Below are 12019 nucleotides of genomic sequence, written 5' to 3'. Positions count from 1 at the left end.
TTTTAAAGATCAGGACGTTCCGAACACATCTCCAGATGACCATGAAACCATCCGAGGTCATCTTGGGCTCCAAAAATGCAATTCAAGCCCAAAACGTCACTATTCCAGCACTGCACATTGCTCTTTATTTTATTGCCAAAAAATAACCGCTTGGTGGAAAAATCTGATATTTTGATACATTCAATCCAAGTGACACATGAAAGTCCTCCAACTGGAATTACTCCAAAATTCATCAATTTGACCACATTTTACTCCAGAGGAAGTCGAAATTCCTGTATTAGAAATATAATTCATAGTATCAAAATTCTTCCAAAATATACTAAGAATAGGGTTAAATATATAATATAAAATCTACTCATCACAATAAAATCTACACAGGTGAGATTTCATAATTACCGAGCTTTATCAAAATTCTATTTGCATTTTTGTGTTTGTATGTGCTGGTGGTGGTATGAGCGTCTACTGACAGTTATTAATGGTATATATCCTCTAAGCATGCATGTTGGTTGGAGTCAAATGAAAAATCATAGAATCAGAAATTAAGGTAATCTATATGCATTTCATTTGAAGTTTCATTTCATAGATTTGCTTCACCGGTGCAGATAATGTTATACCTGTTTTAATGGATGATTTAGAACTGCTTCTTCGTATGCAGATTACCATGTGTATTCAAGCACAGCTGATGTAAGTTCTCTCTCTCTCTCTCTCTCTCTCTCTCTCTCTCTCTCTATCTGTGCATCGATCTGTTTTGTCTGTCAACTTTGCTTATAACTTACTCTCCTAGCTTTCCCCTTATCAGGAAAATTTTACTGATTGCAAATGATAAATGTTACGAGCATGGGAAAGGCATAACCAATTTTAAATCAGCTTTTCAGGTATGCATTGATTCCAGATTCAAACCCTCACTTCCGTTTAGTATGTTGTTTATCATTTAGTGATCATAATGATAAACCTAGTACGTCAGCACCACCAAACCTTCCCGCTACAATCTGCAACCGAAAGGATCATAACTGTTAAAGAGAAAAGAATTCCACTAGCTGTATAGCCTGGACAAAAGGAATGTTGCACATGGATACAACATTCCTTGACAGCTAGACTACCACATGGTTTCTGCACCTGTGTTCTAGTTGCTGCATCGTGGTCAGCAAGGACACCACTTGTATTGCATTTGTTTATTGCATGCGTGTATGTAATAGTGTATATAAATATAAACTCTGCTGTCCATTGTAGTAAGGGGGTAATAACAAAACAGTTTTGAATACCAAGTTTATCATGGTATCTAAGAGCTGACAGTCTAATGACCAAAAGCTTTAATTTTTTTTTCTCTCATGGCGTCCAGTTCAAGTCCCTCAAATCCCATTGCTTTTCCCTTTCTTCCAAATGCTTCCAACTTTCTGACTATCAAGTTGGATCGTACCAACTATCCCTTATGGCATGCCCAGATGTTGCCCTTGCTTCGTAGCAGGAATCTGGTGTCTTTTGTCGATGGAACCAACCCATCTCCTCCTGCCTTTTTGAAGGATGATGCCGGCCAACTCACTGATAAAGTCAATCCTGACTTTGATGCATGGATTCAGCAAGATGCTATGGTTCTCTCTTGGATCAACAGTTCGGTCCATCCCACAGTTCTTGCCTCTCTTATTGGTAAGACAAGTTCTCTTTCTGCATGGACTTGTTTATGTGACATGTATGCTTCTCAGTTTACTGGCTGTCTCCTCCAATTGCGTAGTGAGCTTATGAATACCCATCGTGGTGATTCCTCTATTGATGAGTTTCTTGATCGCATTAATTATCTTGCTGATGAAGGAATTATTTTGAAAAACATGTTCATTTGAGCAACATCATATAGCATGCAATTAACAATTAAAGGCGGAATCATACTTGTATGCACTCAAAAACAAAACATTACCATGAAATTCAAAGCCTAGTAGATTGGTGAACCAATTAATCAACTCAAAACAAAGTGAGTTGAAATTAATACCTTTGTAGATTCCTCTTTGCATAAGCAAAGGCTAATCACCCAAAGAGATAAGGCCTTCATTCCTTGCTTCTTAGATCCATGGATTTGGATGGAAGAATAGGTTCTCCAAGTTCCCAAAATTGAGAACCTCTAAGTCTCTTCACCAAGGTTAGATTGTAGAAGAAATGAGTGACCTTGGAGTAGTAGGATTGCTAGATGTACCCTCCAAGGTGTTGGCCTCTTTAGAGAGAAAATGGAGAGACAATTCTCACAAATTTTCCCCAAAAATAAACCCTTTTTAATCCTTAATGAATATTTGGCTATAAAGTCATTTATATAGTCACTTCTTTAAGTGACCTAAATAACCAAAACCCTAATTCATCACCATATGGCCGGCCACCTAAGGAATTTTGGGCTTTTGGGCTTTAATGAATCTTTATTCATTAAATTGTCATACAACTTAAGTTAATGGGCTTGACGTTCGAAGCCCATTGGGCCTTAAGGTCCAAAACTATCCCCGAGGTCTTTAACGAACTTATTCGTTTGATTAATTAACATATTAATTAATCTTTGCCATAAATAAATGATTAAACCATTTAATCATTCTTACTCATTTCCGTTTAATCTCCAATCTCTACCTTTTATGGTGTGCGATCCATTAGGTTCCTTTTAGTGAGGTAGTGGACGATTAAAACCATTTTACATCGATTGTGAATTGAAACTATTTTCAATTCTCCCTTTAGTGATTACACACGTTTAAGGCTTCTACAAACCATGGTTGACGCCTAGCAGCATGTCATGGTTACCCAAGCTAATCAGAAGAGGTTAGAGAACCTATTCAGTTCGGGATTACAAATGCAATACGGTCTTTCTCTAATCTAATTCATACTCTGGCCAGAGATTCTAAATCATATCATAGAGTATTCTCCCTCAACTGTTTGAAGGTTAGAGATCCCTTGTTGCGCATTCACTTGTCTCCATAGCTAAGTCACTTGACCCCAACGATGCCGTGGACGCCCCGAGGGGGTGACTTTGACATAATCAAAGATCAAGGACTTAACCACAAGACAACTGTGATGCCTCAGGTCAAAGGACTACTTTGCATTATCCCAACCATGAGTTCTTATGTGACATAGAATATGAGAACTCTTCGTTGATCACGTTCAGTGTACTCATTCTCTATTGAGCACCTACGTACTTGTCTTGATGTCACACACACCAATGACTCGAGACTAATCACTCTCCCTGAGAGAAGACATAGTACGTACCGATCTTAACGGACTGTCAATGCCCAATTGACAATCCTATGATCAGGAACATTTAGGATGTGTCTACGAAAGAATGGTCTCATGAATCTAACTTCATTAGATTACATTCTCCCAATCACATATTCCTTGGACTTTATCGTTTAAGCATATAACATTTATATGAGACGGCTCAAACAATAATCTTTGCCCTTTATATGTAAAACTAGATTAGTTTAACATGTGAAATGTCCGTAAAGTATCATCACATGATTGGCTTTAGGGCACATTTCCAACAATCTCCCACTTGTACTAAAGCCAATCAGCTTGGTCATCAGTATGATACCTCTTCTGTAGTCATTTCATAAATGGCTGAGTAGTAGGCCTAGTCAATGGATATCTATATGTTATCCATAGAAGCAACGTTGAGAATAACGACGTCACCATTATACATGATTCTCAATCATGTGGTTCAGTCTCTCATTTGTGTTCGGATCTTGATGAGACCTTGATTCCCAGGCTTGAGCTATCGCCCCATTAGTGTCAAACACTTTCTGGTTGGAACCGAATAGAGAGTTCATAAATGAACTTTCCCATCCAAACAACATTGTTGTAAACTTCTATATGGCAATATACCTTGCATTCATAATGGAACACACTAAAGTCATTACTTTAATGTTTCCATCCAAATATCTCTTTAGTCATAATAAAGAGATATCTGTTTATCTCTTCATTCATAATGAAGAAACATCCAATGATGGATTAGATTCATAATCTAATACATTTACGCTTCCATTACGTTACTTTGATTCTTCCTCGATCTTTGAGGAATTTATCTTTTAGTATTTCTTAAATACTTAAAGACTCACTTGACAGTTGTCATGGTTCTGATCCTGGGCTTGCACTGATATCGTCTTGTCCCTGTTCTAGGTACAACTCATATCAATGTTTTTCATACAATATGAAATACATAAATCACCTTTCTGCGTATGCATAAAGGATTCAATTTACGCATTATTTCTTTGGGAGTCAAAGAGTACGTTCTCTTTGAGAATGGCAACTTGCTAGTCTTACTAGAGTCATCCTTCTAATTGAAGTTTATCATCATATGAGAAACTTCCTAGCATCCATTGTCTATTATTAGGGATTGATATAATCCAATTATATCATGAAATATATCATTATAGATTTCCATCCCATGTATATAGACTATATCTCCCATATACATTCTATCTTCATATAATGTATTAAAGTCATAACTTTAACGAAGAAGTATTCTTTTCATTTCCAAAATTAATATATCATATATATTTAAATTTTTAGGAACATGATTAACTCCCACTAATCTTTTGTAAAACTAGTAAACAAAAGATTCATTTACATCTTTATGAGAAATCAAACGATTTGATCATTTTTCTCATAAAATGCAAATAGCTCCCACTAACTTGCTAAGATCCATGATGGATGGATCTCTACAACTTACATGTCTTGTGATTTATAGTTTTAGACATATTATCAAGACTATCTTAATAATGGTTTCGGAAACCCATATTACGTCCAAACATTGAATCACCATTTAGTTGTAGCTAGCAATCTTCGAATTAATTGAAACTAAGACTACGTCAAAAATGGTTCCTTTAAAGTCAACCATTCTCTTTGATTGTAGTCACCTTAAGCTACCAATTAGCTTATGAAGGTTTCATTATTTCGAGTCAAATGGTACTTTACCATTTTCTTGAGTATATATCGTATATGCACTCAATGTAGTCATAAAGTTCAAAACCATTCAACTGAGACGGTTTATAAATCCTTATCGACTACCTTCGAGCTTGTGGTATAGGAACTAGGTTGTTATATTTGTTGATTACTATCTTGTCTCTCAAAGAACCCATTCTTCGAGTTCTATCTCTCGTTCATTTGCTTTTAGGCAAATCACATTGTAGAATTACAATGAACTACCCAACAAAACAACATTTGTTAGTTGGTTTATAGAAGCGATATCCAAAAGTTATTTTTAAGGATATCCTACAAGATTGTTATCTAACAAATATTGCTTATTAGCACACAACCCCAAATCTTTAACATGCTTAAGATTTGTCTTTCTTTCCAACTACATCTTATGGAGTCATGAAAATATTGGAAGATCTTCTCATTGACAATCATATTGTTTTTAGAAGTATATATCCTATATATGGGTAATAGATAACATCTAACGAACTAAAACTTATTCGAGTTCGTTCTTCTCCTAATGGAGAAATACATTATCTTATGATGCTATTTTCCTTGATATCTTTCAAGGAAACTCATCTAAAGTGTTACCTTTCCTTGGATCAAATCTAAGGAGGTAAATAGTTTAGATGTCTTACTCATCAACTTACATTTCTTGAATTCTTTGAAACATTTTGCAAAGTATTTGGACTTGTGTTTATTCAAAATAAACTATAGTCCAACCGAGAGTGATCTTCGGTGAATGTTATCAACATGAGTAGTATTTATGTTTGTGGACAAGTGCCACTAACATCTAAGTGAATTGGCCTCAACAACTTTGTGATTCTTTCTTCTTTTCAAAAGAATAAAGATTCGAACATTTCGCCTCCATACAATTTTAACAAGAAGGTATTGGATCCGGATCTAACGATCCAAAGCGTCCATTTATGACCAACTCGTAATTTATGTTTTAGAGGTATCACAACTTTAGTTGGGATTAGTCACTACCTTGCAACCTTTTGGGTTTTAAGCATCATTATTTTCTAAACAGTTAACACTACCATATTATCTCTACTATAGAGACAATTAATTAGATTACCATAATCCAATCATTGATTAATAAAGAACATTGTTTTGTCAAACAAAACATTTATCCATTTCACATAGTGACGGAATTTAGTTCCTTAAAATTGGAATATAAAGACAATCTATGTTTTTCCAATTTCTTTGGTAGTTCATATGAGGAAGTAAGTATCATCTGCTTTCGCAGAGATCTATATTTGATTCACGTTTCCGAATGTGAAGCACCTTTTCTTCACTCATATATCTTCTACTTCTTATTAGTCACACTTTTACAACGATTTGTAAAACATAGTTACTAATACGGAATCAAGCATTCAAGTAGAAGAACCAACTGTTTGGAACTATTCAAGAACAATTTACAACACCTTCGAAAGGTGTGTTCTTGACACTTGCAAGACATTTCTTGCAAATACCCCTTCCAATATCCATCCTTTCATAAAGAAAGTTTGTTCCCTTGGAGTTATTTATCTTCTTTATCTGACTTCTCCTTTTGACTACAATAGTCATGGTCCCTAAACTCCCACTATCTCTCTTGAAACCTTTTTCAATTGTGTTATACACATCAAACATTTTGGAGAGCATGTGGTTATTTTTCACTACATAGTTTACAATAAACTTAGTGAACGATTAGGATAGGGAAACAAAGGTGAAGTTCTTGCCTAGTTTCCGTCTCATTAAGTGGTTTTATCACTTCAACACTTAATGATTCAAAATCATTATAAATCCATGTTAATGGACTATTTTTGTCAACCAACCATTATGTTCTAAACATAATTACAAACTTTAAAGAGTTGTACAAGGCAACTCTTATTTCTTCACACAACGAATTGTAAGTGAAGAATCATGGCACATAAAGTGTCCATGCCTTTGTGCTTTCTTCTCAAGTTCCTTGTTCATGCAACAAAGAAACAAGCACTAAGTGTTTGCATTGACTAAGGGTTGTTCAAAGCAACTCCTATTTCTTTATACAACAATTTGTAATTGAAGAATTATGACATTAAAAGTGTTGTCCTCTTTATGATAGACCTTTTCTAACATATTCTTCTAATGATACATTATCAATAGTAAGATTGTGAGGATGAGACTACTTAGATACATATGCAATCCTTTTAAGACATTCTTTGGGATTGTGTTACCTAAGTACGGAAACTAAAACATTCGGTTTTTATTTGTCAAGTGTTGGATAGCGTTTGCAAATATATTGGTAAACAAATACATAACGAATATAAATTGATTGATTTTAAGCCATTTGATTCGGGTCTTTAAATCAAAATAGCACCACCCACTATTTTTGGCAAATTCCATATCCCTCATCGGAATTCGAGAGTTTTGGATGAAACTCTTAGTAGGTTATGGGAGACTCACTATTACCAAGCCCACCTCAGAAGAACTCCATATTGGCTAGCAACAATAATAATGAGAGAGTACGCTTACTCATTTGCAACTAATGCAAGTACCCATCTCGTTTGGCCTCTAGAGAATGATGCCTCAGAAGAACTCCATATTGGCACCATTGCACTTAGTTAAGTCATTCCCACCATGCTAGTTCAAGTAGGGGTTCAAGAATGGCCTCAGAAGAACTCCATATTGGCCACACTCGTTGCCTACCTTTCACTTCATCATATGTGTATAGGCTTCTCCTGAATGTAAGCACATACTTTGCAACCCCAGAATTGGACGAATACGGTGTATGAGTCACACACGATTGAAGCCTACCACGGTGGAAGGCCACGAAAGAGTGTTCTAAGCACTCTCCGCTTATCAACTTAATATTGGTTTGGTTGAGGGTTTTAGGTCTCATCACATATAAACATTCATTTTAATCTCTATTAAAACAATTTTGGTCCTCTTACAACTATTGGTCCATTTGATTGTTTTAGTTGTACATAATACTCCCACTATGCTTTTAAAACGGTTTTTAAAGCAAGAGTATATGTTACTACTAACATAAGGTTTGCATTCATTTGATGGACTATATAGTTGCCTTAGGGCCTTAGGATGACTATGAACCTTTGTTTAGATTCAACACGAGCCTTGTGTTGAATCTCGGTCTAGGGATGGAGATTGATTTTAATTACGCGTTTAACCACATTAAGGCGTGTTGTCATAGGGGCGTTGGACCCAATTACTTCATTTTCATGCATATCATATAAAGCAAGAAAGAAATACTTCAAAGTAAAAGTGAGCTTATGCTCATTACAACATTTGAACAATTCAAATTACAACCAAAATCTTATCTACACATTCCCATGGTTCAAACAAATTTGAAACGGCCTTTCACATAGCTCAATTATTATAGGCTTTGGTTCATAATCATCCTTTAATTAATTAACATTTTAACTAATTAAATTGAATGCAACATTTTCATTTGGATTTTGTATCCATAAAATTGATTTAAGTGGAGCTAAACAAAATGAAAATCCAATTCTCATTTAAAGAGACAAAACAATTTTGTTCTCATCCTATTTGGGCCATCATGCAATAACCACAACTTTTTGGGCCATATTGCGAAAACATAAACTTTTGGGGTCACTTTGTAAAAACACAAAAGTCACTACTTCATGTAAATACAACTAGAACCCAAAATTTAAATAAACTCAAAACTTCATTAAAGGAGCAAAACAATTTGTCCTTTAGCGTTTTTAGGCCTTAACGTCAAAACGTAAACTTTCGGGTCAAAGTACAAATACACAAAAGTATCAAAACTTTATGTAATTGCATAAAAGCCCCAAAAATACCCTATTTTAATAGGGTGGCCGGCCATTTAGGGATAAAAGGTGTGGTGTGTGTTTTGATTTATTAGTTTTGTCAAAAACATTCAAGTGGTGCATAAGAAAAGAAATTCTTATCACCTTTTCTTTTACCTTTCATAATGATGATATATATTTCTTTTGCTATTTAATCAAATATCTAATATTTTAAATATATGATAAATCATTTGAAAAACATATAACATAAACTTTATGAAATAATCAAAACTTTGAATCAAAACACAAAACCTTTTAGTTCTTGGCAAGAACATCAAGAACAATGAAGAACATCCATGAAAACCCATAAGAGCTCCATGAATGTTTTCAAGCCATAAAACTCAAATTTTCACCATTCGAAATGATGTTAACATCTTAGGGTACTTAGGGGTTACAAAAGTCACCTTAAAACACTTTTAACAAGACAAACATGAACCCAAAAAATCACCCTTTGGATTTGGCCGAAAATTCCCAAAATCATGGCACCAAATTTTAGCTCCAATATTCATCCTCATATGAACTACATCTACAACATTTGAGATGGCAAATTTTCAAACAAAATTTACATTCAAAGAAGCAAGAATAAAGCTTGTAACAATTACAACTTTTAAATCATAAACTTATGAACTACAAAACCCAAAAGGATTCACCAACTACTAGACCTAGGCTCTTGATACCACTTGAAGGAATTATTTTGAAAAACATGTTCATTTGAGCAACATCATATAGCATGCAATTAACAATTAAAGGCGGAATCATGCTTGTATGCACTCAAAAACAAAACATTACCATGAAATTCAAAGCCTAGTAGATTGGTGAACCAATTAATCAACTCAAAACAAAGTGAGTTGAAATTAATACCTTTGTAGATTCCTCTTTGCATAAGCAAAGGCTAATCACCCAAAGAGATAGGGCCTTCATTCCTTGCTTCTTAGATCCATGGATTTGGATGGAAGAATAGGTTCTCCAAGTTCCCAAAATTGAGAACCTCTAAGTCTCTTCACCAAGGTTAGATTGTAGAAGAAATGAGTGACCTTGGAGTAGTAGGATTGCTAGATGTACCCTCCAAGGTGTTGGCCTCTTTAGAGAGAAAATGGAGAGACAATTCTCACCAATTTTCCCCAAAAATAAACCCTTTTTAATCATTAATGAATATTTGGCTATAAAGTCATTTATATAGTCACTTCTTTAAGTGACCTAAATAACCAAAACCCTAATTCATCACCATATGGCCGGCCACCTAAGGAATTTTGGGCTTTTGGGCTTTAATGAATCTTTATTCATTAAATTGTCATACAACTTAAGTTAATGGGCTTGACGTTCGAAGCCCATTGGGCCTTAAGGTCCAAAACTATCCCCGAGGTCTTTAACGAACTTATTCGTTTGATTAATTAACATATTAATTAATCTTTGCCATAAATAAATGATTAAACCATTTAATCATTCTTACTCATTTCCGTTTAATCTCCAATCTCTACCTTTTATGGTGTGCGATCCATTAGGTTCCTTTTAGCGAGGTAGTGGGCGATTAAAACCATTTTACATCGATTGTGAATTGAAACTATTTTCGATTCTCCCTTTAGTGATTACACACGTTTAGGGCTTCCACAAACCATGGTTGACGCCTAGCAGCATGTCATGGTTACCCAAGCTAATCAGAAGAGGTTAGAGAACCTATTCAGTTCGGGATTACAAATGCAATACGGTCTTTCTCTAATCTAATACTCTTGACCACATTGTTTGGTTTGATAGTTTATTTGTTCATGTCTACTATCCAATGTGAATCTTGTGCTTATATGATTTACTTGAATGTGATTTGGAACGCATTCCCTAATCTCATTCATACTCTGGCCAGAGATTCTAAATCATATCATAGAGTATTCTCCCTCAACTGTTTGAAGGTTAGAGATCCCTTGTTGCGCATTCACTTGTCTCCATAGCTAAGTCACTTGACCCCAACGATGCCGTGGACGCCCCGAGGGGGTGACTTTGACATAATCAAAGATCAAGGACTTAACCACAAGACAACTGTGATGCCTCAGGTCAAAGGACTACTTTGCATTATCCCAACCATGAGTTCTTATGTGACATGGAATATGAGAACTCTTCGTTGATCACGTTCAGTGTACTCATTCTCTATTGAGCACCTACGTACTTGTCTTGATGTCACACACACCAATGACTCGAGACTAATCACTCTCCTTGAGAGAAGACATAGTACGTACCGATCTTAACGGACTGTCAATGCCCAATTGACAATCCTATGATCAGGAACATTTAGGATGTGTCTACGAAAGAATTGTCTCATGAATCTAACTTCATTAGATTACATTCTCCCAATCACATATTCCTTGGACTTTATCGTTTAAGCATATAACATTTATATGAGACGGCTCAAACAATAATCTTTTCCCTTTATATGTAAAACTAGATTAGTTTAACATGTGAAATGTCCGTAAAGTATCATCACATGATTGGCTTTAGGGCACATTTCCAACAGCTGACACTCTCTCCCTCTCTGGTTCTCCTGTGACTGACTCTGATCTTGTTGCCATTATTTTAAATAATCTTGGGCCTGCTTATGAGAGTACTGTTGCTTCTGCACAAGCACGGGATGAGGCCATCACTTACAGTGCCTTGGAGGCTCTTCTTCTTGGTGCAGAGAGACGTCAAAAGCTTCATACTGTGTTTGAAAATGGGCTCACTGCTGCCCTTGCTGCTGGAAGAGGTCGTTCAGGACCTTCCCGTGGTCCCGGTGCTCCTCGCGGAGGCCGTGGTCACTTCAATGGTGGCCGTGGCCAGTTTCCCCCTCGTCCTCAAGGCCAGGAACACCATGCTCCTCCACCCCGACAACCTCATGATGGCGTTTTTGGGGCTCCTCCTTCTCCAACCCAATCTGGTGGCCGTATCCAATGCCAAATATGTCGTCGTCACGGCCATTCTGCAATCGATTGTTTCAATCGCCTCAATATGGCCTATGAAGGACGTGTTCCTGCTCCACGTCTCCAAGCTTATGCTGCTGCTTGAGAATATGTGCTTTCGAAAGGTTTCAGTTTTTTGTGTTCTTAAGTTTATGTCTCTAAAAGCACCTTAATTTTGTGATTAATTTAATTTTTTTTCATTTTGAAGATGAAATTGGCGGAGAGAATGTTGCGTCTAGATGATCTTGGAGGCCATCAATATATGCGCTACTCTTAGGCACATATATATTTAGAACTTTCTACACCTTCAACAATGTTTCAAACACCGCAACAACGCACGGGTGCACCAGCTTATGA

The 12019-nt window shown here is 36.0% G+C and overlaps 1 protein-coding gene across 1 annotated transcript; it reads left to right on the top strand.

Annotated features, from left to right (window-relative positions):
* The first annotated feature begins 1442 nt into the window (after positions 1-1442).
* LOC139197997 (uncharacterized) lies at positions 1443-11768 on the top strand. The gene is made up of 2 exons (XM_070826221.1): positions 1443-1589; positions 11226-11768. Exons 1-2 carry the CDS (start codon positions 1443-1445, stop codon positions 11766-11768), a joined length of 690 nt encoding a protein of 229 aa, XP_070682322.1.
* The last annotated feature ends 251 nt before the right edge of the window (positions 11769-12019 follow it).

This window comes from Malus domestica, chromosome 08, assembly GCF_042453785.1.
Source record: "Malus domestica chromosome 08, GDT2T_hap1".
Lineage (NCBI taxonomy): Eukaryota > Viridiplantae > Streptophyta > Magnoliopsida > Rosales > Rosaceae > Malus > Malus domestica.
The sequence above is the reverse complement of the archived record's forward strand: the minus strand, read 5'-3'. Positions and strand labels throughout refer to the sequence as shown.

What these genes read in the sequence shown, in the direction of transcription:
- LOC139197997 (XM_070826221.1), top strand. Translation starts at nt 1,443, where the DNA reads ATGTTGCCCTTGCTTCGTAGCAGGAATCTGGTGTCTTTTGTCGATGGA. An exon ending in GGATTCAGCAAGATGCTATG is followed by an intron (nt 1,590 to 11,225) that starts GTTCTCTCTTGG and finishes GATTGGCTTTAG; the next exon opens with GGCACATTTCCAACAGCTGA.